This window comes from Ochotona curzoniae, unplaced genomic scaffold (genome assembly GCF_017591425.1).
Source record: "Ochotona curzoniae isolate NIBS_2020 unplaced genomic scaffold, NIBS_Ocur_1.0 contig_3498, whole genome shotgun sequence".
In the NCBI taxonomy this organism is placed as follows: Eukaryota; Metazoa; Chordata; class Mammalia; order Lagomorpha; family Ochotonidae; genus Ochotona; species Ochotona curzoniae.
This window is the reverse complement of record NW_024465885.1, coordinates 37,126,312-37,150,756: the sequence shown is the minus strand read 5'-3', so window position 1 is coordinate 37,150,756 and position 24,445 is coordinate 37,126,312. Positions and strand designations below refer to the sequence as shown.

Sequence of the window (24,445 nt, the reverse complement as noted above, 5' to 3'; positions counted from 1 at the left end):
ATATGAAAAAATGCTCCAGTTCCCTGGCAATAAAGGAAATCCAAATTAAGACATCGATGAAGTACCACCTAATGCCAGTAAGACTGGCCCACATTAAAAAAAAAAAAACACCAACAACACTTGTTGGCGAGGATGTGGGGAAAAGGGAACCCTACTCCACTGCAGGTTGGGGAAGCAGGTTGGTACAGCCTCTGTGGAAATCAGTATGGAGAACACTCAAACAACTCAAAATCTGCATACCATATGATTCAGCAATAGCACTCCTAGGTATATATCCAAAACACATGCTTCACGAGAAGCCAACATGCACCCCTACGTTCATAGCAGCACAATCAGTAATTGCCAGAACATGGAAGCAACCGAAAAGCCCATCAGCAGAAGATTGGATAAGAAAGCTATGGTTCATCTATTCCACGGAATACTACTCAGCTATTAAAAAAAACAAAATGCAGTTCTTTGTGGCCAAATGGGCCCAACTGGAAACCATAATGCTAAGGGAAATGAACCAATCCCAAAAGGTTAGATACCACATGTTTGCTTAATTTAAGATGAGATGATGTCAGTATGAAAAATACTACCTGTAAAATGTAAATTTTTTTTTAACATACTGGTTACTCAATACTATGTCCACTAATTCCATGACGTTGTGGATTGTTGCGGATGTTATGTTGGGGCTTTTTTTTTTTTTAAAGATTTATTTTTATTATTTTTTTATTGGAAAGGCGGATAACAGAGAGGAGGAGAGACAGAGAGGAATATCTTCCGTCCAATGATTCACTCCCCAAGTGAGCACAACGGCCGATGCTATGCCGATCCGAAGCCAGGAGCCTCTTCCGGGTCTCCCACACAGGTGCAGGGTCCCAAAGCTTTTGGGCCGTCCTCGACTGCTTTCCCGGGCCACAGGCAGGGAGCTGGAAGGGAAGCGGGGCTGCCAGGATTAGAACCGGCGCCCATATGGGATCCCAGGCGTGCAAGGTGAGGACCTTAACCACTGCGCCACCGCACCGGGCCCGTGTGATGGTACTTTTGATTGGTCGGGATGATACTCTGCTGGCTCTGCCTTCAGACCAGAGGTGGTCTCCACAAGAAGCAGTTGAACTTATCTGGACAATAAGATGCTGGACTCTATGCTTGATATATGCTTGCAATGAAAGAACCTCAACTGAACTTGAACTATGGCAATGCAGCAAGGTGGAGGAATCCACCATGGGGGGGGAGGGGTGGGAGAAGGGGAGGAGGAATCTCAGTGCCTAAAAAACTGTGTCACATAATGCAATGTAATTTAAAAAAAAGCAATCAATATTAAAAAAAGTAAGAGCTGGTACCATGGGGTAAATTAATCCTCTACCACTGGTGGCAACATCCCATAATGCTATCAAAATTTTGAGGAAAAATGATTTTCCATTTAATATTCTAAATCCAAACTATCAAAGAGAGCAGAAGAAACTTTCAGAAGTATAAGGCTCAAAAAAATAAACAATTTTTTTTAGGTTTCCTTTCTAGAGAACCTATGGACAAATAAGAGAATAACAGTAGAAAAAAACTATGAAATTCACAAAAATGAGGACCCAATACTGCAGAGGATAGATGTCAACAGATCCAGAAGATGCAAATCTAGATATACCTGAACATTTGTGAAAAACCAATGACAAACACAGGCATGGAAATGGGACAGTGAGTCTTCATAGTTACAGAAACCTATATGGGTTTTTTTAAAAAGTCAGCTTTGAACTGTAGGAAAATCAGAAGGTACATAAATGTATAAATGTAACAGTGGGGATGCATTTAATGAGCACATACCTAATCACAGACACATCATAAATAATGGTTTAAAGTCACATAATATTATGAAATAATGAAAACAAGGTCTTATTTGATTCTGTGGGGGACAGAAGAGTTAATCCTCACCAACATACAGCACAAAGTCAATAATAATTAAAAGCAATAAAACAGAAAGTGGTTTGAAGACAGAAAAGCCACTGCAAAAAAATGCTTTCATGGGGCTTTTCTTTTTGTAAACCAAGAAACAAGTTGATACTTCAAAAAGTTAGTTTGGGTGCAAAAAACAAAACCTACAGTATTTTTTATAATATGCATTTTTGGTGACCTTTTACAAGACATGTAATACACATTATTTAGCCTACCCATGAACCTCAGGAGAAAGCTATGAACCAGTTAGCGTGGAAGATATAAATCAACTATATCTGCTACACTTTATTTCTGTGAGAATATGTATTTCTAAGTGTTAGCATATACAATTCTAAGACAAAACACGAGCTGGTGTCTTCCTAAAATAATCATTAAAAAAACTGGAAAAAGAAATAAACATGGCATACTCTGGTGGTATTCACCCACTGCAATGCCAGCACACAATATGAGAACTGGTCTGAATCCTGGCTGCTCCACTTCTAATCTGGCTTCCTGCTACTATGGGTTGTTTCTGGCTCTTGACTTCGTCCCTCGCCCAGCAACATCAGATGGGAGCTTTCTGAGAGATCTTTGCTTCTGTTTCAGTTAAAAACAAAAACAAAAGTTTCTCCCTCAGTTTCTGTGTCACTATATACAGTTCGTTTTCCTTCTATCAGCACAGCTACTTCTTGCCTTTTTTTTTTCCAGAATATCAACGTACAGTGTTTAGTAATGTCATTTACATTTCTTTCCACTGGAGACTACCCCTAACTTCAAGGCTTCAAATACAAATTCAATATATATATCAATCTCATTATAATAGCTTTGTCTCCAGGACCAATCTCATGAACCTGAAACTATTTTCTGGCAATTCAAAAACAGATTTGAATATCTACTTTGACTTCAAAATCAAGTATTAATAACAACTGGGCTTTAAAAACATTTGCATATCAGACTTCTCTACTTCCTTAATTAGGCTTTTGAAGGCATGCTGCTTTTTCTTCTGCATCACCATAAGCCTGGTATTTAACTCAGTGCTAGCATATGGTAGAGTTCACTACATCGGTAAGGAAAATGCAACTGATTTTTATTGAGATTATTTTACTGTCTCAGTCACCCACGCTAGAAGTTAGATCGGTATTTCAATCCCTCTCTACCTTCAGACAATCTGTAAATTTGCAGTTTTCTTCACCTCTTCCTTCCCACTCCCAGTTGGACCCTGACATGCACACTGTCATATAACTTAGAGCATGTTTTCTTTCCCCAGTCTCTGTTCACTAAATGCATGCCACATGCCATTGCCACATCTCTGTTATTTGCATCAAAAATCCGTTTCTATAATGCTACAAAATAACCAAATCTTCACACTACTAAAACATACTGCCTGTCACAAGTATCTTTCACTGCCTAGTAGTTCCTTGTTTATAATAAATTTTCCTCAAATTTTTTCCTACACCACCATAATAATACTCCTAACTGCATGTTTCTTTTACATGGGTTACCGATGGCATAAACCAATTCTTTTTATTGATTTTGCTATTCTATATTGTAAATAGCCAAACGATAGTAATTTTTTTATACATTCATAGCACCCATAGTATTTGTCCATAGGTATATTTAATGAGTATTTCAACTTTTTAAACTTTCTTTTTACAAATATAAAGAGAATGGATTCAATGCTGTTCAATTATTTTAGAAAAATAAGTTACAGAAAAAAGGCATTATTCATAAAAATTCTGTATTTAAAAGAGGCTGCAACTTGCAAACTTGTGGGTCTGCCTTCCTGTCGCATTCTTTCAGAAGCTGTGTATTTTATTACCATAGGGTATTCCGAGGCGTTCTTGTTCCTTCCTGTAACCTTCCAGCGCAGCAGCCCATCTCGTCACCTGCTCTGAGGTTTCATCTGAAATGGTGGTGATATGCTTGGTGCCGTCCAGGGTTATCACCTGAGCTTCCTCAACAAGATGTGCCTCTGCTTCAGCATGGTGGGCGTCGGGATCAATGACCACTTCAACAGTTTCCGCAGTTTTAACAATTTCAAGGATGTTCAGCTTTGGCTCAATTCCTTAACAATAAATTTTTTTAAATGTTAAATCTAAATTAAAACATACAGGATAAAAACAAGTAACTGCTTTCTAAAGACACAGATTTCAAATATTTCTAGCCATGTATCTATAGATACTAACAGATCATTTTTAACACCAAATGCAATTCATTTTGTAATAACAATTGTTTCAATGAATTTCCTAATTTTCATTGCCCCACTATGGTTAATTGCGAAAAATATAGCGCCAGTCATTACCAGAATAAAATTTTTAAATAATCAAATAAAAAGTACCCAACATAGAGTTGAAAACAAAAAAGACTAAGTCCAACTAAGTAGTGAGCCATTCTCAGGATGAAAAAAAAAAATCTCCACAGGGCTAGAGCTGTGATCCAAATGAAGCTGCCTCTTAACAACACCAGCAATCCAAAAGGGAGCTACTGCAAGTATCAGCTGCTCCATTTCCAAAGCAATTCCCTTCCAAAATGCCTGGGAAAGCATCCCCCAGCTCCTGCCTTCAGCCTGGCCCAGCTATGGCTATTGTGACCATTCAAAAAGTGAAGCAGTAGTTGGAAGAGCTCTTTTCCTGCTAACTCTGCTTTTCAAATAAAAATCTTTCCAAAAAAAAAAAAAAGTCCTGTTCCCAGGTGACCTACTGGTTAGGACTTGCGGTTTTCACCACCACGGCCAGGCCAGATTCGTGGTCAAGGAAGTCTTAGCTCTTCCTCTGGGGCTGGAGTGGGCTAAGCCTCAGACTGGAGCATCAATTCATGTCTCGGCAGTCCCACTTCCAACCTAGCTCCCTGGTAACACGCCTGGGAAAGGCTCAAGTCCTTGGGTTTCAGATCCACTCAGCTCCACGTAGTGGCCATTTGTGGAGGGAACCAGCAGATGGGAGAGATCTCTGCCTCTCCTTCTTTCTGTTAACTCTTACAAATCAAAATCAATGTCTTAAAAACCAAAACAAAACAACAGCAACAAAAAAATCCTAAGAAAATAAAAATGAATTGGCTACCGATTTGTTTTTCCTTGTTATAGGATAATTATGTGTTCAAAATGATGCTGAGTTTATTAATTCATATCACTAAATTCTAATTTATTCTTCCTTGAACACTGATTTATTTCTCTGAAATGCTGAGTTACAGGTAGAGAGACGGATAGAAGATAAGGAGAGAGATCTCTCACCCACTGATTCTCTCCCCATATGGCTGCCAATAGTGAGAGCTGTTGAGTCCAACGCCAGGAACCATGACCTTGTTCCAGGTCTCCTACCTGACCCCAGGGGCCCAGGCATTTGAGCCATGCTCTGCTGCTTTCCCAAGCACACTAGCACAGAGTTGGACAGGAAGTGGAGCAACCAGGAACCAAACCAGTGCCCATAAGGCTACCTGGCACACTGCAGTGCCAGTGTCTTTATTTTCAATTAGAGATAAATGAAAATCCTGAGGACATTCAAAGACTTGTACTAACATGTTAAAAACTGTTATTCACGCAGAAAAATAAAAAATTAAAACGAGGCAAATAACATTATATCAACAGACTCCTCAATGTTTTTTGAAGAAGGGGGAAAACTTAACTTAAACCTATGTTCCAGTGCTCAGTGTAGTGGCTCAATGAGCTAATCCTCCACCTCTGAGTGCTAGGATTTCCTATGGATGCCAGTCATTGTTCCCACTGCTCCAATTCCCATTCATCTCCCTACTTGTGGCCTGGGAAAGCAGTGGAAGAAGGCCCAAAGCCTTGAAACCCTGCACCCACGTGGGAGATACGGAAGAAGCTCCTGACTCCAGGTTGTGACCATTTGGGGAGTGAACCTGCAGATGGAAGATCCTTCACTGTCTCTCCTCTCTCTATACCTGTCTTTCCAATAAAAATAAGTAAATCTTTAAAACAAACAACAAAAAACCTATGTTCCACAAATTACAGTTAAGGGAGCTGGAATTTCAGCCTAACAAGTTAAGCCGCTGCCTGCCGATACCAGCACGCCACATGGGCACCGTTCCAGGTTTGGGCCACTCCATTTCCAATCATTCTCTGCGCTAATGTGCTTGGGAAAGCAAGGCAAGACAGCCGAAGACCCTGGGCACCCAGCATCCACATGGGAAACCCAGAGGAAGCTTCTGACTCTAGGTGTCAGCAGGGCCCATCCCCAGCAGCCATCTGGGGAGGAAACCAGAGGATGGAAGACCTTGCTTTAACACTCCCTTCATCAGAAACAAAACAAAGAAAAGAAAAAAAAAGGCAATTATACCTAAGCCAAGAAAGTGTGCCACAAGTTATTTTATTTAGTCATGTTTATACAACTGTAAGATAGCTGTGAGTACCTATCTAAAACAGCAACCTCGGGTACTGAAGTTAGATAGGTCTAAGAAGCTAATATCACTGAATAGCTATTGGTTACTTATTAAATGTAATAAACTATGTCGAAATTAATTCAAGTATATCTGGAAGAAAAAAATAAGGAAAAAAGCTTCAGTCTCTTGGGAAAATCAGTTTTAAAAGAAAATGTTCACACTATAATTCATCAGGTGGTATAAAGGAAAGTCATTTTTTTTCGAATAAGTGATAAAAATAATCAGAAATTAAAAAAATTTCCCCTAAAATTTACACCATAATCCTATTATTTCTTTCCTCTACATGTGATTTACTTTTTTCCCCAAATACAAAAACACCTATTTCACTGATATACAGTAACTATGAATTCACAGATCATTAAAACTAAGCAATATATGCATTCTTTTTTTTAAAGATTTATTTTTTATTATTTTTTTATTGGAAAGGCGGATATACAGAGAGGAGAGACAGAGAGGAAGATCTTCCGTCCGATGATTCACTCCCCAAGTGAGCGCAACGGGCCGATACTATGCCGATTCGAAGCCAGGAGCCTCTTCCGGGTCTCCCACGCGGGTGCAGGTTCCCAAAGCTTTGGGCCGTCCTCAACTGCTTTCCCAGGCCACAGGCAGGGAGCTGGAAGGGAAGCGGGGCTGCCGGGATTAGAACCGGCGCCCATATGGGATCCCGGGCGTGCGAGGTGAGGACCTTTAACCACTTGCGCCACCGCGCCGGGCCCGACATTCTTAAAAATCTGTTTAAAAAGATTCAAAATAACTTAACAAAACACTATTTATAGAAAAAGTGATAGTTACTTCTTTTAAAATTCTAGCTTCTACATGTAAGGAAGAATATGTAGTATTTTTATTTCTGTTCCTGATTTAATTCACTCAACATCATGAATTCCAGTTACAACAATTATGAGGCAAACGATAGAAATTAATGTTTTCAAATAGTTGAACGTTATGAAACATACACACACCTTAAGCTACAGTTTTTATCTTTGCATCTGATGATGCACAGTGTGGTTGGTAACATTCTATTATGAACCATGTTGTTATAAACATGGTGGTACAGGCAGCTGCCAGTGTAAATCCAACATCTTTTGGGTATTCACCCAGTAGGAGGATTGCTGGATCACATGCAAGTCTACTTCTGTTCTTAGAAAAAAAAATCTCAATCGTTTAACAAATTAGCTGCACTCTGATATGTCCACCAGCAGCTCCCCATTCTCAGTGCTAGCCGGCATTTGTTATTCTTTGCCCTTTGGGTAAAGGCCATTCTCTAGGGTGAAGTGTATCTCCCTGAAGTCCTGACTTGCATTTTCCTGGTGGCGATTGCATAATTCTCCACTCCAGTTTCATCCTGTCAGTTTCAAGTCAGCTCCTCTTAAATACAATCACATTCGTATTTAAGTACATTTAATATTAAGAGGTCACCAGACTTATAAAAACAGTAAATTTCTCACTATTACTAGTAGTAAATCCTGCAGATATTAAGGGATCACAAATATATAGCTATCAGTATTAAAATACAAAATACACTAAAAGTAAAATGGATGTACAGAATTTAACAGATCATTAGCAATAAATATAATTCAACAGAACTGCAATAACAAAATTGTCTAAACATCAATTTCCTGCCCGAGGCATCATAAAACAAAAAATCGTGGACATTCAGAAAAAATTTTCAGACTCCAGCCAAAAATCCCAACAAGCAACATTTCAACAGATAAAATTCAGCCTCCCACAAACAATTTCCCAATTTTCTAACTTGTGTAATTACTACACATTCTAAGTAAAAGTCTGTGAAGGCTGGTATGGCTGACTAGGTCACATCACAACCCCGGAGGTGTAGACTCAGCAGCATGAACCTTCTTAGGAAAGGAGTTAAGGGGACAAGTAGGCACACAGTATCCAAACTGGCAGAATGGATCATGCAAAGGTCAGCATACTTCCAACCTGATAGCTAGAGTAGTGGCTTCCATTTGAGCAAGGTCACAGCTCCTTGCCAATCAAACATGACTATGGCATGCTCAGGAAGCAAGCTAGAGCCTTCGACCCACTTTGTGATGGTGTTGTTTACTGCATTGTAATACTTCCCTCCACACACCCGAATGAGTAACTCAAAGTGTTATGCTGCATGCTTCACCTTGACAGGCACAATTACTAAATTAAAACCATGCCTATCTACCTAGAGCACCACATTTGTCATTGAGACAGCTAACATGTAATATTTGAGTTATCACAACAGAAAATCATGACCTAAGCTTAAAACTGCCACAAACAATAACTTACCTTGGTAAGAAATTACCTGTACACTAAGCTGTACAGTTCCATCTGTCTTTACTCCTTGGTCAAATAAACTTCGCTCTGGATCCAGCTAAACAGATACAATGAGTAAGATGTTCAATGACTTGACTAGGGTACATACCTCTGTTTTAAACCAGACATACCAAATAGGACTCAAAATACTGGACACAGAAACTAAAATTATAAGAAAATACTTAATTACACAAGTTGTCATATTATTTAGCTATTTGTGAATATTATAATTATTTCTATCACTGAGATAGACATTAAAGATAATACAAAGCTAAATTTTGTACAGCAAATCTTCCTAGCTCTGGAGTGTAGTTTGGTATCTTATATAAGGCCAAAGGCTATTTATCCTACAAATGCATTCAAAGTTCAGTATAGTATCAAATAAAAATGGCATTCAATTAGTAGTGACCATTCATCTAAATCTTAACAAAGGTTTACCATATCTCCCTCATAATCAATGTCTCATACTGAAGCTCAACTTTGTCTAAATATTCATTCTCAAAGCTACTGAAATTGAAGGATTCATGATCTTATTGCCTAAGATTTGAATATATATACTTTTAAAGTTATTTTATATTACTTAAGCAGTAGTAACTTTTCCCCTATGTCCTCACAGACAGATAGTAAATCTAATTTCTAGATACTGTCACTAATTAACTTACAGGATTTTCTGTTATAATTACTTTAAATAATATCGTGGGGCTGGTGTGGTAGCCTAAGTGGCTAAAGTCTCGCCTTGCATGTGCCAGGATCCTATATGGGCACCTGTTCATGTCCCAGATACTCCACTTTCCACCCAGTTCCCTGCTTGGGACCAGGAAAAGCATTCAAGCATGGCCTACATGGGAGACTGGGAAGAAGCTCCTGGCTTTGGAGTGGCTCAGCTGGGGCAATTTTGTGGCTGCCTAGGGAGTGAACCAGCAGATTCAAGATCTATGTAAATCTGTCTTTCCAGTAAACAAGTAAATAAATCTTTTTTTTAAAGATTTATTTTTATTATTTTTTCATTGGAAAGGCGGATATACAGAGAGGAGAGACAGAGAGGAAGATCTTCCGTCCAATGATTCACTCCCCAAGTGAGCGCAACGGGCCGATACTATGCCGATCCGAAGCCAGGAGCCTCTTCCTCCGGGTCTCCCACACGGGTGCAGGTTCCCAAAGCTTTGGGCCGTCCTCGACTGCTTTCCCAGGCCACAGGCAGAGAGCTGGAAGGGAAGAGGGGCTGCCAGGATTAGAACCGGCGCCCACATGGGATCCCGGGCGTGCAAGGTGAGGACCTTAACCACTTGCGCCACCGCGCCGGGCCCTACAAGTAAATAAATCTTAAAAAAAAAAAAAGACAGTATCTATGTGTGTCCATAATGCAGCTGAAGATAGAATCTTCCTCTCTCATTCTCTAGAACTCCACTGATACTATGGTCATAGCACAAACATATTTTCAAATATTAAAAATGTCATACTTAAATAAAAACTTTAAACTGGTTATATATCTAACTAAAGAGGAACAAGTCAAGCTGCACAATACTGTACACAGATAAGGATAAACTTAGCAGTTTCACTGCTTAATAAATAATCACTACATGACATTTTTTTTTCTCTTTAATAAGCATTAGTTTTATATCATCAAATCTATGACACCTGAAACTTCGGAAGTAAGCACTTAGATACCGAATATAACTCGTTACTACTTTTTATTCATTCTTATTGAAAAGACAGATTTACAGAAAGGGAGACACAGAGAGAAAGTCTTTCATCCACTGATGTATGGTATCTACCCCTGTTCTGTGGCTGCAATGTCAGGAGCTGAACTGATCCAAAGCCAGGAGTCAGGAGCTTCTTCCGGGTCTCTATCGCAGCTGCAGGGTCCAAAGGCTTTGGGCTGTCCTCCACTGCTTTCACAGGCCGACAGCAAGAGCTGATTGGCAACTGGAGCAGCCAGGACAGAAACCAGTGTCCACATGGGATCTTGGTGTATGCAAGGCAACGATTTAGCTACTAAGCTATTCAGTTGGGCTTACCTAGCTATTTCTTAAGACCTAGAACAAGTACAGCACTGATGCATAGTAGCACCATACTTATGTACCATTCTTGTCAAAATACAATGTCTATTATTCCACCAGCTTTCAAATTAGCATACATCTAGAATCAAGATGGCGGAACAGGATAAGGACAGGATCAAACGGACAGAAAAATATTTAATCAAGATAAAGCAGAGAAGGCACTTTGCAGGAAATAGGAGAGGACAAAACAACAGCAGAGGGGTACCTGGAGACTGACAGACACAGGAAAGCAGTGGACACAATGGTGTGGTGTTGCAGTGACTCATACTCCAGCAGCATTCACTTAACAGCGATCTGAACTCCAGCAGAGCCAAAACTCCACCAGCAACCAGGTGGGGAGGGACTTTCACTGGGAGCTTGGGAGGTGAACCCAGACAAAGAAATGTCTGTCCTGCTGGTCCGTTTGATTTGACCAAGAACAGAGACCGAGCAGCAGATCCCAGACAGGCAGTGCGAGATCAGGGTGGATTTCATAGCCCAGTCAGCCCCCAAGAACAAATTGGACACCATTTTGCGTAGGGAGAAAAGGGCAAGGGAAAGGACTGAGCATGCTCTGAGCTGGGAGTGAGTTCATTTCTGACTCAGTGAACTGCAACAACGTGACATTCTACATGTTCCACCAGGGGCAGGTCTGGATAGCCCTCAGATCTGCTGGTAGGCCAGCAGATCAAGAACTGTAGTGGTGGTACGTCAGGCGCCATTTTGCACACTGTGGCAATAGCTTTAGGACTGCAGGGGACAACAGTGAACTGCACATGTGCTGAGCTCATGAGAACTTGCTGAGGTCCCACAGGAAAAACAATACTGAGTGTGGCATAGTACCGGTCAAAATAGGTCCATGTGGCATCCAGACCTAATGTCCAAAAGGTTTCGATAAGATCATCTCCACCAACAACCTAACTAAGTAGGACATCTGGTGTCTCTCTAATCCTGGGACCTGCTCCAACTGGAATTACGAGAAAGGTTGCAGAGACAACAGTGCAGCCTCAAAACGGTATCACAGGAGGTGGAGAGTGGTGAGCCAAGAGCCAGGGCTGTGGAGACCACAGTGGAAATCTGACATAAGAACCCAGACCGGGAACTCACTGGAGGTTGTGGCACAAGTGGCTACCAGCAAAAAGCTGTGTGCCAACTGCAATAAGTAAAATCGCACTGTAGACCTGTGGGTGACACAGCTTAGAAACCTGCCCCAAGGAGAAGACTCTGCTAACCAGAAGTACAATGACCAAGAGCAAAAGAACAGACAAAGGCACAATGAATATTACCAACCTCTCCTGCAAAGGAGCAAAACCCTACGCCAGCCTCAGAGTTCACTGAGGAAGACATCGAGAAAATGGGGGACACAGAATCCATAAGACTCATTTTAAAGATTCTGATCAAAAATGAGAAACACATACAACAGTTCAAAGAATTTAAGGAGGCAATAAAGCAAATCAAGGCTGATATATCAGAAATTAAGAACACAGTAAAGCAAATGAAAACTACAGTGGAGAGTCTCTAAAAGAGAATGAAGCAAGCAGAAGAAAGACTCTCAGAATTGGAAGATATTTCCTGTCATCAGGGGGAAGCAAACAAAAAGCTGGAAGCAGAGCTGGATCAGGCCAAAAAAAGTATTCAAGAATTGAAAGACACTATGAAGAGGCCAAATAGAAGAGTTATGGGAGTCCCAGAAGGCGCAGAAAGAGAAGCTGAGTTTGCAAATGTATTTAATGAAATAATCAAGGAAAAATTCCCTAATCTGGAGAAAGAACTGGGAAACAAGAGCCAGGAAGGGCACAGAACTCCCAACAGGCTTGATCAAAAGTGATCTTGACCACAACACATGATAATCAAGCTCTCTTGAATCAAACATAAGGAAAAGATCCTTAAATGTGCACGTGAAAAAAAAATCAATTGACATATAAAGGAATGCCAATTAAGCTCACAGATCTCTCACAGGAAACTCTACAGGCAAGAAGGGAATGGAGTGACACATTCCAGATTGAAAAAGAAAAAAATTGTCAGCCTAGGATAACATATCCAGCAAAGCTTTCTTTCATCTTTGAAAATAAAATAAAACTCTTCCACAGTAAAGAAAAGTTCAAAGAATTTGCCTCTTCCAAACCTGCCCTACAAATGATACTTCAAGATGTTCTCTTGACAGAGAAGAGGAATAGCACCTACCAAAACCAAAGGCAAGTGGGAAGAACATCACACTACAATGACAACAGAAGACTAAATGAATGAACAACCCATTCCTAAAATGACAGGACCAGAGTACCACCTATGTATATTTAACTCTGAATGTAAATGGCTTAAGCTCAATCAAACATCATAGATTAGTAGACTGGATTCAAAAACAAAACCCATTTGTTTATTGTCGGGAGGAGACAGACTTCAACAAAGATCAGCGGAAACTATATCACATGGGTTTTGTTGTTTTCTGTTGGTTTCACCTCTTCAAAACAGTTCTTTTGATTAAATCATTCAGTGACTTGTAGATCATGCAGTGGCATCATTTTCTTCAAGAAGGTTCTTGATTTTCATTTCTTCAGCTACATGTTAGGCATTTTGTAACATGTTATTTAACTTTTTGGTGTTGTTAATTTATTTTTTTTCTTTTTCTCCCTGATGTTGATTTTGTTTTGTGGCGCTTCATTTAAGGGGATGTATAGTAGCTGTGTAATGTAATGGAGATTGTCATATCTAGTAACATATCATTTAACTTCATGACATTGTAAATTTCTATTTTTCTCTCTATTGTTGATTTTGCATCATGACTTTTTATTTAAGGGAATGTATAGTAGTTGTGTAATGAGACTGTCATTTCTAGTAACATGTCATTTAACTTCATGGCACTGTAAATTTCTATGTTTCTTTCTACTGTTGATTTTGTATCATGACTTTTCATTTAAGGCAATGTACAGTAGCTGTGAAATGGAGACTAACATCCAGATGTGAGGATGCTGTGTGGTATGTATTTTTGCTTCCAGACAAAGATAGACTTCCAATGAAATTGTGTGCTATATCTTGACAATAGGATTCTGGACTCTCTGCCATTTTCCATGCCTACATGTATGGACATATGACTGAGTATGAAGAGCTATATGTTAGTATATGTTAGTAATGATATAGAGGAACTAGGTGGGGGAAGGGATTTAGGAAGGGGATACGGGAATATGGAACTGTATCATGAAATGATAGCAATAATGTAAAAAAAAAAAAATAAGCATACATCTAAAAAATACAAAAGCAATGCCACAAGCAGCAAGCCTTCTGACTCCGATTTCGTGTCAGCACTGACACACACAACCTAAGCTGCCATCTCCCACTCTTTTTCAGATACAGAGTAGATAAGGGAACACTTTGGTTTCAAGGCTAGCTCTGAATTCTTTAACAGTGACACTCAACTTGTCCATATCTCTGTTTATTCAACTAATACTTATTGAGAACCTATGATGGATTTGGGTTCTTTGTAAGTCTAATTTTATTTGCACAGGCCACATACAAAAAGTCTGCGAAGAGATCAAATATAGTTTTTATTTTACAAATGAGAAAAACGAGCAAGGCCCAGTAACACTGAGTTATTCACCTTAAACCTTTAAAATATTTGTCTGAAACAACTGAACAAATTTTCCAAGTACCACAGGCCTGGGTTCAAATTCCGGGGTTAGTCCTTCATAGCTCAACATTGTGCAAATTTACCTCTTTAAACCTGCTTCTACAACTAGAGAAAAGAGGCAAGTAACACGCTGATTTCAGAGACTGATAATAAAATTCAATGAGATAACGGAGGCTTGCTTCGTAAGTACTTTTTTCACTCACAGTATCCTGCCTATGTGCTCTGGCTTCAACAATCTCTCAGGGCTACCCTGCATGGAATTCAATGCATGGAATTCCAATGCATGGAATTCATTCCATCTCCTGGTTTCAGAACAGTCAGGTTTCTTCCAGTTTCTGTAAAACCATGAGTGACAATTCTTACACACTCACCTTTGTCCAGCCTGATGAATATTTCGCTGAAGACAATTCATGGCAGTAGAAATGTTAAGTATTTCACATTTAGCATCAAGATATTTAATGCCTGATTTCTTTCTAAAAAGATTGTGCTAATTAACCTTCTCATTGTTAACAAAACAATTTTAAACTATTAAAATCAGTTCTAGATTCACTTGCATATCCTAGTTTTAAAAGGGCAATATTCTCCATCATCACTATATACTAGACTTATATTGAAAGGAAAAGTAATGTATGATTAACCGACAACTATAACGTAAATTTCATTACAATAGTTTAATTATACAATAAATCTTATTTTAAAACAGTAGCAGCATACAATGATGTGAATTTTTAAGGCAAAAATTCTATAATAATAATAAAACAAGATAAGAGGAAGAGTAAAGAAACTGATGCAGAAAGAGGTTGAACATGCCTTGAAATACATTTTCTGACCTTCTAAAGTTAATTTGTTTTCTACTACTCTGTATTTAACCTCTGATTCTGAATGAAGGGACTGGCATTGTGGCATAGCATGTAAAGCCACAGCCTACCACGTATCATCCAAGAGACACTGATGAACGCCACACATTCTCCGTTTTCAATCCACTCCCTGCCAACGGTCTGAGACAAGCAGTGGAAGATGGCCTAGGCCCCTGCAAACCTCTTGAAAGATCCAGAACAAACCCCAAGCTCCTGGCTGCTGCGGCCATCTGGAGAGTGGACCAGCAGATGGAGGACCTCTCGCTCTCTGTTTAATGCTAGCTTTCAGATAAATCGCTTTTCAAAAACTGCTTTAAACTTTTTTTTTTTAACATTACAGTAAAAGTCAAAATCTTTGATTTGGCATTCAACCTTTTAAATACTGTCTTATTTATTTTTAAAATATAGCTTTAAATGGAGAAACTTTGTTGAGAGATGTTATATTTCATATGCTTACATTTTGCAACACAAGCAAATCTAGTTACAGAGGTAAAGACTATATCTTAAAAGACTGACAGATAAGATATGCAGTACAAAATGCTGAAAAACAAACCACACACACACACACAAAATACCTGAATGTCTTGCAGGCAGATTTCATGAGCATCCAACGAACACTGCAGTCTTGGTTCCAGCAACTTCTTTAAATTACCTATTGGTTCATTGATGTCTATGGCCTGGCTCACACATTCCGCCGGGGTGTAGGTTTGCTCTACAATGCTAAATGTTAAAGAATATAACAGTGAGCAATTACATTTTCCTCCAATATTGAAGTAACAATAGAATTGGGGCCAGCATTATGGCACAGTGAATTAAGCTGCCATCTGTGACATTCTAGACCCAGCTGCTCCACTTCCAGTCTAGTTTACTCCTAACATAGCCAGGAAAGCAGCAGAAACTGGCTTACATACTTGGACCCCTGCCATCCACGGCTAATGTACACCATGGGAGGTAGCAGGTTCAAGTCCTGGGGTCTCTGCCATCCACGTGGGAGATAGGTACTGAGTCCCCAGCTTGTGGCTTCAACCTAGCATAGTCCTGGCTGAGGCGGGTGTTTGGGGAGTGAACATCAAATGAGAAATATGTCTGAGTCTCTGATTTCCAAATTAAAAAAATATTAAAGTATGTATGCCAACAATAAAAATTTCCCCACCTAACAAATACAAGTTAATAAATATGAATGTGTAAGAAATGAAAACATAGTCTAAACACCACTGGGTATAATCGACAGTTTCACGTTAAGCAAAGCAAGATGGTCTGCATTTCTCCTTAAAATGCACACCGGGCTTTGTGTGCTGATATTTTATGTACTTCTTCGTATTTCTACATATCTTTTACAAATCTTTAAAGATCAAACCAAAGTAAATCTCAAAAGATATCTGCTTGGTTGGTTGAAGTTTCAAAGCATGTGTAACTTAAAATGTAACTTTTAATTTTACTTGATGCATTTAAAAACTTGTCATTTTGTTTTTACATAAACTCCAAGTCTAAGAGGATATGCGCATTTCATTTAATGAATGTACACAATGCTTTCTAAGGCATTATTTTCAGTTTTCTTTGAAAGGCTCCAGTAGCCAGGGCTGGGCCAGGCCACAGCCAGGAACTCCATCCGGGTCTCCTGTGTGTGTGGGAGGGACACGCATACCTGAGCCATCACCTGCCACCTCCCTGAATGCACTAACTGACATAAAGCTGCACTGGAAGAACAGTCAGGACACAAATGCAGCACTCCAATCCGCCTGGGACACGGCAGGTGCCACTCAGTATATTAACCTCTGCACCAAATGCCCACCCCAACAAATTACTTCTTAGATGAGAATATGTTAAAAGGTGCTGTGCCGTCAATCTTGACACCTTCCTTCTCTGTTCCTTCCTTCGAGTGAAGCTAGCTGCCAGGTTATGAGCCCCGTGGGGCAATGTACTGGGGCATACTGCCAACAGTCTCATGCACAATGCTGGTAGAAGCAAAGGTAAAGATCAACGGATTGCACACCCTGAAGTGTAGGTCAAGGTTTTAAAACAAACCCAGGGGGCTGGCATTGAAGCAAGCAAGCTGTCACTGCCTACAATGCCGGCATGCCAAATGGCTGCTTCACTTCTGAGCAGTTCTGAGAGTGCACCTGGGAAAGCAGAGGAACAGGCCAAGCACTGGGCCCACCTGAGGAGGAGCCAGTGAATGAGAGCTTCTGTGTCCCTCTCTGTAACTCAGCCTTTCCAATAAACAAAATCTTTAAACAGAAAAAAGCCCAAAGATCTAAAATTTCTCACTTCAATTATGCATATTGAAAAAGTAGTTAACAAATGACAAATTCAGAAAATACCAACCTTTCTTCTGTGCACTCTGACTTTTCTGTTCCATCAATCTCAATCTCTATCAGCTCCTCAGCTTCTCTCTTAGTCATGGTTGAAGTATTTCAAAAGATTAGTCCTGCAAGAGATTACAACGTTTTAAGTTCATCTGTATGAACAAGTACTACACACAAAAAAACAGATATTTCAAATAAGAGCAGATGTTAACTGAAGAGAAAGTAATCTTTATCTACAAAGAAAACTGATACATGGAAATTCTTTTTACATTTTATTATTATCATTTTTCAATTTTTAAAGATTTATTTATTTATTGGAAAGTCAGATATACAGAGAGGAGAGACAGAGAGGAAGATCTTTTCGTCCAATGATCCACTCCCCAAGTGAGCACAATGGCCGATGCTATGCCGATCCGAAGCCAGGATCCAGGAACTTCCTCCGGGTCTCCCACATGGGTGCAGGGTCCCAAAGCTTTGGGCCATCTTCGACTCCCACAAGCAGGGAGCTGGAAGGGACGCGGGGCTGCCGGGATTAGAACCGGCGCCCATATGGGATCCCGGGCGTGCAAGGCGAGGACCTTTAACCACTTGCGCCACCGCGCCGGGCCCTAACCGTTATTTTTATTAAGCTGACATGATGCTATGATTCTGAGGGATTTATTGGGATTTTTTTGACCCAATAATATAACGCAAATCACTTCAAAATTAATAGCAGCAATAACAGATTCAAATATGATGCTTAACATGGAAAGAAATTATAAGTACTCATCTAAAAATCGCAGTTTACTATAATTTATGGCAAAGTATACCAATAAAGTAAAATTATCACAGCTAGGATTTGGGCTACAAATGATATCTTGTTGTGTTTATTTGCTGTTGCAGCTACGACATCGGGTATGCATGTTTCCCAAATGTGTCTGGGTCCAACTCCTGGCTCTATCTTTGACTCTAGCTTCCTGCCAATGTGCACCTTGGTCAGCAGCAAGGAATACAGCTCAAGTACTTAGAGCCCCAGAGCCCCACCACCCCCACTGCAAACTGGATGGATCTGGGCTACTAGCTTTAACCTGACCCAGACTTAGCTGTTGTAGACTCTGGGGTATGAACAAGGATATGGAAGATTTCTCCCTTTCTCTGGGCCAGGCCAAAGCCAGAAGCCAAAAGCCTCTTCCAGGTTTCCCAAATACTGACAGGAGCCCAAACATAAGGGCCATCTTCTGCTGCTTTTTCCAGGTCATTAATAGCAGAGAGCTGGATTAGAGACAAAGAAGCTGGGACGAGAATCGGTGCCCTTATAGGAATCTGGTATTGTAGGCAGCCAACTTTACTTGCTATGCCACAATGCTGGGCCCCATATCATTCTTTTAGAATTATCAACCTAATTACGTGCTTTTCCAGCAGGGGCTAAAACATGCTTTCTCAAAGGCAACTACTGCATGTGTAACTACAAAACCCACACCAGTTTTTAGTTGGAACAGAGCCACAATAACAGGGTTCCCTGTAATCACTCACAATTCTGTTTAGTCTAGTTAAAACTGTCAATAAAACAGGCAGAGTGTAATCCTTTTACAAAAGGAAATTAGACCACAGCATTCTTTGGTACACTGTGATACTAGCCACAGTGAAAACTAAAGACTTGATTAGGCCAACAGGCTCCATGGGATCTGGCCTCATCCCTGTTGCATTTCCATTAACTCCCATTAGCCTTCTTGCTTATCCTAACACCTTGCTGCCCTAGGACTTTGCTCCCTAATACTGTCTTCCTGGAACCTATTTCCCTCAAACATCTGGACAAATACTAACATTTCTTTGAAGTTTCTGCTCAAATCTCATCTTCTCAGTCAGATTTTACCCTGATCACTCCCATTCAGTTGTACCATTTGCCTCTCCTTTCTCCATTTCTCTAATATGTTCTATCATAAATTCATTATACTGTCATTCTTTCCCTATTAGATTTTAATGAAGCACAAAGAGAAAAACTGTCTATAAATGATCACATAAACTTAAACTTAGTTTCTCTGGACCTAGTGTTTCTTTTACCTTTCTGGGTTGGTGGGGCCTCACCAGGTCATTACCCACACCTGTAATTATGTAAGCTACACAGCAAGAGAATTAAGACTATAGACGCAGTCAAGATTACTAAGCAACTGACTTTCAAAATAGGGGAATTATTCTGGATTATGTATGTAAGCCTAATAAAACACAGTCCTTAAAGGGGGAAGAGGGCCGATCTTGTAACACAGCCAATAAAGCCACTTCTTGCAATGCTTGCATCCAGGCTACTTCTCTTCTGATCCAGGTCCTTGCCAACGCCCTCAAGAAAACCAGTGATACAATGCCTAAGTGTCTGGGTCCCCGTACCTTTGTGGCTGACCAGTAAGCTGCCAGTTCCTAACCTTGGTCTGGCCCAGCCCCAGCCACCATTTGGGAAGTGAACTGGCAGACAGATCTCTGCAAACCTGATTTTCAAATAAACACAAGAAATCTTTAAAGCCAGAATCATAAAAAGAGCAAAAGAAACCGAAGCACGTGCCAGACCAACTCAATGAGAAGATTTAATTGGCCAACTCTACTGGCGCTGAAGAAGCAAAGGAGCCACAAGCCAATACAGATAAGCTTCTGAAAGCCAGAGACAAGGGACAGAGTCTTCATTAGAGACATTAAAGGAAATGCAGCTCTATCAATGCCTGATTTCAGCTCACAGACCCATGTTGGACTCCTACCATCCAGAACTGTAAGACACCAAAGTGGTGGCCTGTGACAGTCACTAACCCCACAGCGCTGTTAAGAGTGCCCGAGGCATGCAGTCTCCCACCCCACCATAGGAGGGCAGGTCCTAACACCGCCAAGTGCTAGGGGGCTGATGTGGTGATAATTTACTCATTTATTAACAGGTGGCCCCCATCTAGTGGCCCAAGACAGTCTGATTTTCCTCATATTTATCAGGGTTGCCCTCACACATGCCTCAGAGGTGGTCAAATATAGGGGAAAGGTTTTCCATTCAAACAGACACAAATCATGTCTTTAAAATACTGTCTACACTCCAGCTCCATCATCAGCAATGATGAAAAGATGAAAGAACTTAGCTTATTTTTCTTGATGTTATTAGATTAGCAAGTTTTCCCTTTGCCCAATAAGGCCTATTCCTTAACTTGTGTTATACTGTGACTCTGCCACACCTACAATGCCCGCAGTCCGTGTAGGAGCTGGTGAGCATCCCAGAAGTCCCTTCTATGCAGCTCCCTGTGAACGGTCTGGGAAAAGTATATGTTTGCATTCCTGCCGTCCATGTTAAAGAGGCAGACGATGCCTCGGGCTTGGCCAGCCCAGTCCGGGCTACCGCCGCCATCTGGGGAGTGAGCCAGCAGACAGAAGCTTTCTCTGTAACCTGTAACTCTGATTATCAAGATAAACAAATCAATAATAAATAAGTGTGTAAAACATGTATCTATATGTGTGTATATATACATACATATATATGTATGTATATGTGTGTGTGTGTGTATACATGTATATATATAATTTACCCTGAGCAAAATACATAGTAACGCAGCAGGGATCCAAACATGGGACAAGATGAGATCCACAAGGGCAGGTCATTTCTTCCTGGATGCTCTGAACAGTGCCTCATGTACGGTGGGCATTCCAGTAATATCTGCTGCACAAGAAGACTATTTCACACTATGCAAAAGCGAACTCCATGGATAATGCATAGTGCAAGGTAATGCTACAACTACAAGAAAACAGTGGAATTAACATGGCCTAATTAAAAAAAATTATTTTTAAAACTCCCAAAGTATAAAACAAAGAGAAAAAAATAAAAGAATTTCATCCATAAACTTCAAAACTTAAACGTAAGTTCATAAAATTAGTTCATAAAATTAGGACAGGACGTTTCCAACACTTAAAAGTGATAAAACAGGTTGACAACCTCTTAGAAGCTGAAAATCCCCCAAAAATGCAAAATCCAGAAAAGGAAACCCACACAAAAGGAACCCAGAACGGCTGTTGGTACAGAGTAAGAGACAGGCAAAGGTTAGAAGCCGGCTCAACAATGGCAGGTCAGCAGAGACATAGAGACAGGAAACCTGCACGCTTTTGCTCAGGGGTATAGACGGTCTTAGGTAGTGTGGAGAAAATTCTAGCAGCTCTTTTTAAAACAGTTACACATATGGTCTGGTATTCTCATCCACGGGGTAAGTATTCCAAAGTCTCTAACTTACTGATACACATTCAATAGTGGCAGCTGGAGCCAAGCACAGTCCCCTTGGAAAGTACTCAAGAAAGCTCCTATCACATCAAATGTTGGTTACCAGTTAGAAACAAGGAAATAACATCTGCACAAACTAAGTAACTAAAGCAGAGCAAGCAGAAAAGCACAGGGAATGAGGAAGCTGAGAAACATTCTAGTGGCTTAGCAGCAGGGATACCAGCATTCCCGATTACAAGCTATGACACAGAGCTGCTAAAAGGATCTTTACACTGTGATTTCCACAGGAGTGACAGATCAAAGTGTCTAGAAGGTGGCAAATACATGGGAAAAAGTAACCTCCAGATCTACAAGAAACGAAAAACAAGCCACATGTCCCAGTGTGAACTGCTGATCATTCTGCTTCTGTTCTAAATTTCCCATAGAGAAGCTATGGAAGGATTTGGAAACTTGTCCAAATCACTTAGACTGATGGCTGGTAAGTTGGCTGGAACCAACTGCCCATCTACAAGGACTTCACCTGCATAATCAGGCCATCGGAGGGGCCAGTGGTTGTGCTGCATGGACTAAGCCACAGCCTAGGATGCCCTGGTTTGACTCCCAGCTGTTCCACATCCATCCAGCTCCCTGCTAATATGCCTGGGAAAGCAATGGCAAAACGACCCTAAGGCTTGGAGCCCTGCCCCCCCCCCGGGGGGGGGGATCTGGAAGGAGCGCAAGCCTTGAGCAGTCATGTGGGCAAAGAACCAGCGGATGGCAAATCTCTCACTCTGCCTTTCAAACAAACGAATATTTAAAACAACAGAAATTCCCTGGTACTTTCACACAAAATAGACACCCTGAATCCCAAATTTTTTAAGATTTACTTATTTTATCTGAAAGTCAGAACTAGAGCAAGAGGGAGAATCTTGAATAACAAAAAAAAATTAATTAATTAAAAAAGAGGGAGAATCTTTCAACGAGTGGCTCACTTCCCAAATGGCTGCTACCGCCAGAGCTGAGCCAGTCCAAAGTCAGGAACCAGGAAATTCTTTAGATCTCCCATGTGGGTAACCCGGTCCCAAGGCCTTGGGCAATCTTCTACTGCTTTCCCGGTCTATCAGCAGGGAGCTAAGTCAGTAATGGAGCTACAGGGAAACAAACCAGCACCCATATGGGATGCTGGCACCACAGGTGGAGGATTAGGTTGCTATGCCACTGCACCAGTCCCACAATTAATTTTGACAAAGTTACCTTGTCCTTCCCTTCCAGAGGCAGAAAAGATTTTCCAACCCTGATTCAAAGCCAGGAGCTTCTTCCGGGTCTCCCAGGCCACAAGCAGGCAGCTGGATGGGAAGTGCAGAACTTGGTGTTCCTATGGGAAGCCGGTGCGGCCAGCCCTAAGGCTGGTGTCCCTTAAGACACTCTTTCTGAACCAAACTTGCGGAGGTCCTTCCTCACTGGAAGCTTCTGACACCATCCGCTAACACAGGACAATGGAAGTGCAGTCTGCGTGAGAACCCCGTCAGCCGCTCAGTTTCCCAAGCTTACAGTTTTAACACAATTTTTTTTTTCAAAATTAAGAAAGCAAATCTATGTGTGTACACGAGCAGGTGTAAAGGAAGATGCAAATACGAAGGGAGGACAGTGACGACCCTACTCCCGGCCACCCCAGGTAAGATTATAGAGGTGCTTACTGCACGGTTCCACCTTCCCAGGCAGGGCTTCCCTCGGCCTCTCCACGCTCGCATGACCTGCTTCCAACTTATGGGCTTACTTAGTTGCTTCACGACCAAAAAACTCAAGTTACACATAGACTTCAGTCTATCCAGGGACCGGAGGGAGCCACAAACCAGCGTGGCACGTGTGAGGAGTGATTTGAAAGTCATCACCGAGACTGATGCCCTGCACCTGCGCCATTTCTTCTTCCTCACAGCTCACGGAATTCGCGCCAATCCAGCCATCCACCAATCGGATGTAACCTGGCATTCCACCTGAGAATCCCACTCCAATCTCCCAGCCCCTTCCCCAACCCCGCCCACTCACCAATCATCCCCAGGCATTTCCCTGCAGGCACTAATCCCCTGAGGCCTGCCCTCAAACCCCCACAATCCCCGCCCCCCCTTACACCTTCCGGGCCTACCTGCATAAAAGGCCCCAGGTGTTTCCTTCTGCCTCTTTTCTCCTCCTGACCTCCACTACCTCCACCTTGTTCCTGCCCCACTGGAATAAACCTCCTAAGATACCTCGTTGCGTCTGGTGTTTTCAGCTAACGGTAAAGAACCAGGTTGCGAGAATTAGCTCCGCGTAAAGTATCTTAATATCATATAACCTAAAACTAGAACTCTTACATTCTTTTAAATAACAGCACGCCCGGTTCAAACCAGCCGTTCAGACACGCTCCTTGAAAGTAGTTGCTTAGAAGTCGACCAATCTATTCTGAAATGTCAGCTAACACACGGCCCAAGAATGTTCTGCCTGCCCCATTCTACGCGCTCGAGCGGACTCTTGCAAACTTTGGCTCTCCCATCAGTCGGGCGTATTCTACGTGTAAAGTGAACTACACTGCTAAACTACTCTCGGCCTCGCCACGCACCAGGAGGCACTGTGCGCTCCCGACTTACCCGAACCACACTAATGCCCTGAATCCAAACATGATCACAGAACCTATCTTGCAGGACATAAAACACTTTTTTTTAACGAGTTGGTAAGGTTAACTGGTTTTTCCCAATTTCTGACTCCCCTTTACTCGTGCTGAAACGGACCAACCAGGTAGTATGACTAACAACACGGTTAGCGCGCACGCGGGAGAGAACGCAGGGAGG

The 24,445-nt window shown here is 41.2% G+C and overlaps 1 protein-coding gene across 5 annotated transcripts in view; it reads right to left on the bottom strand.

Moving 5' to 3' along the window:
* Nucleotides 1-24,445, bottom strand: part of GABPA (GA binding protein transcription factor subunit alpha) — a 50,992-nt gene that overhangs the window by 25,795 nt on the left and 752 nt on the right. For 2 of the 5 annotated variants that reach the window (XM_040980669.1, XM_040980671.1), the window contains exons 2-5: nucleotides 17,451-17,553; nucleotides 15,701-15,845; nucleotides 8,581-8,665; nucleotides 3,728-3,973 (exon numbers count right to left, since the gene is read on the bottom strand). In XM_040980669.1, the coding sequence (XP_040836603.1) occupies nucleotides 3,728-3,973; nucleotides 8,581-8,665; nucleotides 15,701-15,845; nucleotides 17,451-17,527 (553 nt within the window). In that variant the 5' untranslated portion in view covers nucleotides 17,528-17,553. Of the gene's footprint in view, nucleotides 1-3,727; nucleotides 3,974-8,580; nucleotides 8,666-15,700; nucleotides 15,846-17,450; nucleotides 17,554-20,958; nucleotides 21,828-22,874; nucleotides 23,292-24,244; nucleotides 24,366-24,445 lie in introns of those variants that run through there. The other 3 variants (XM_040980674.1, XM_040980672.1, XM_040980673.1) reach the window with 3 other exon arrangements.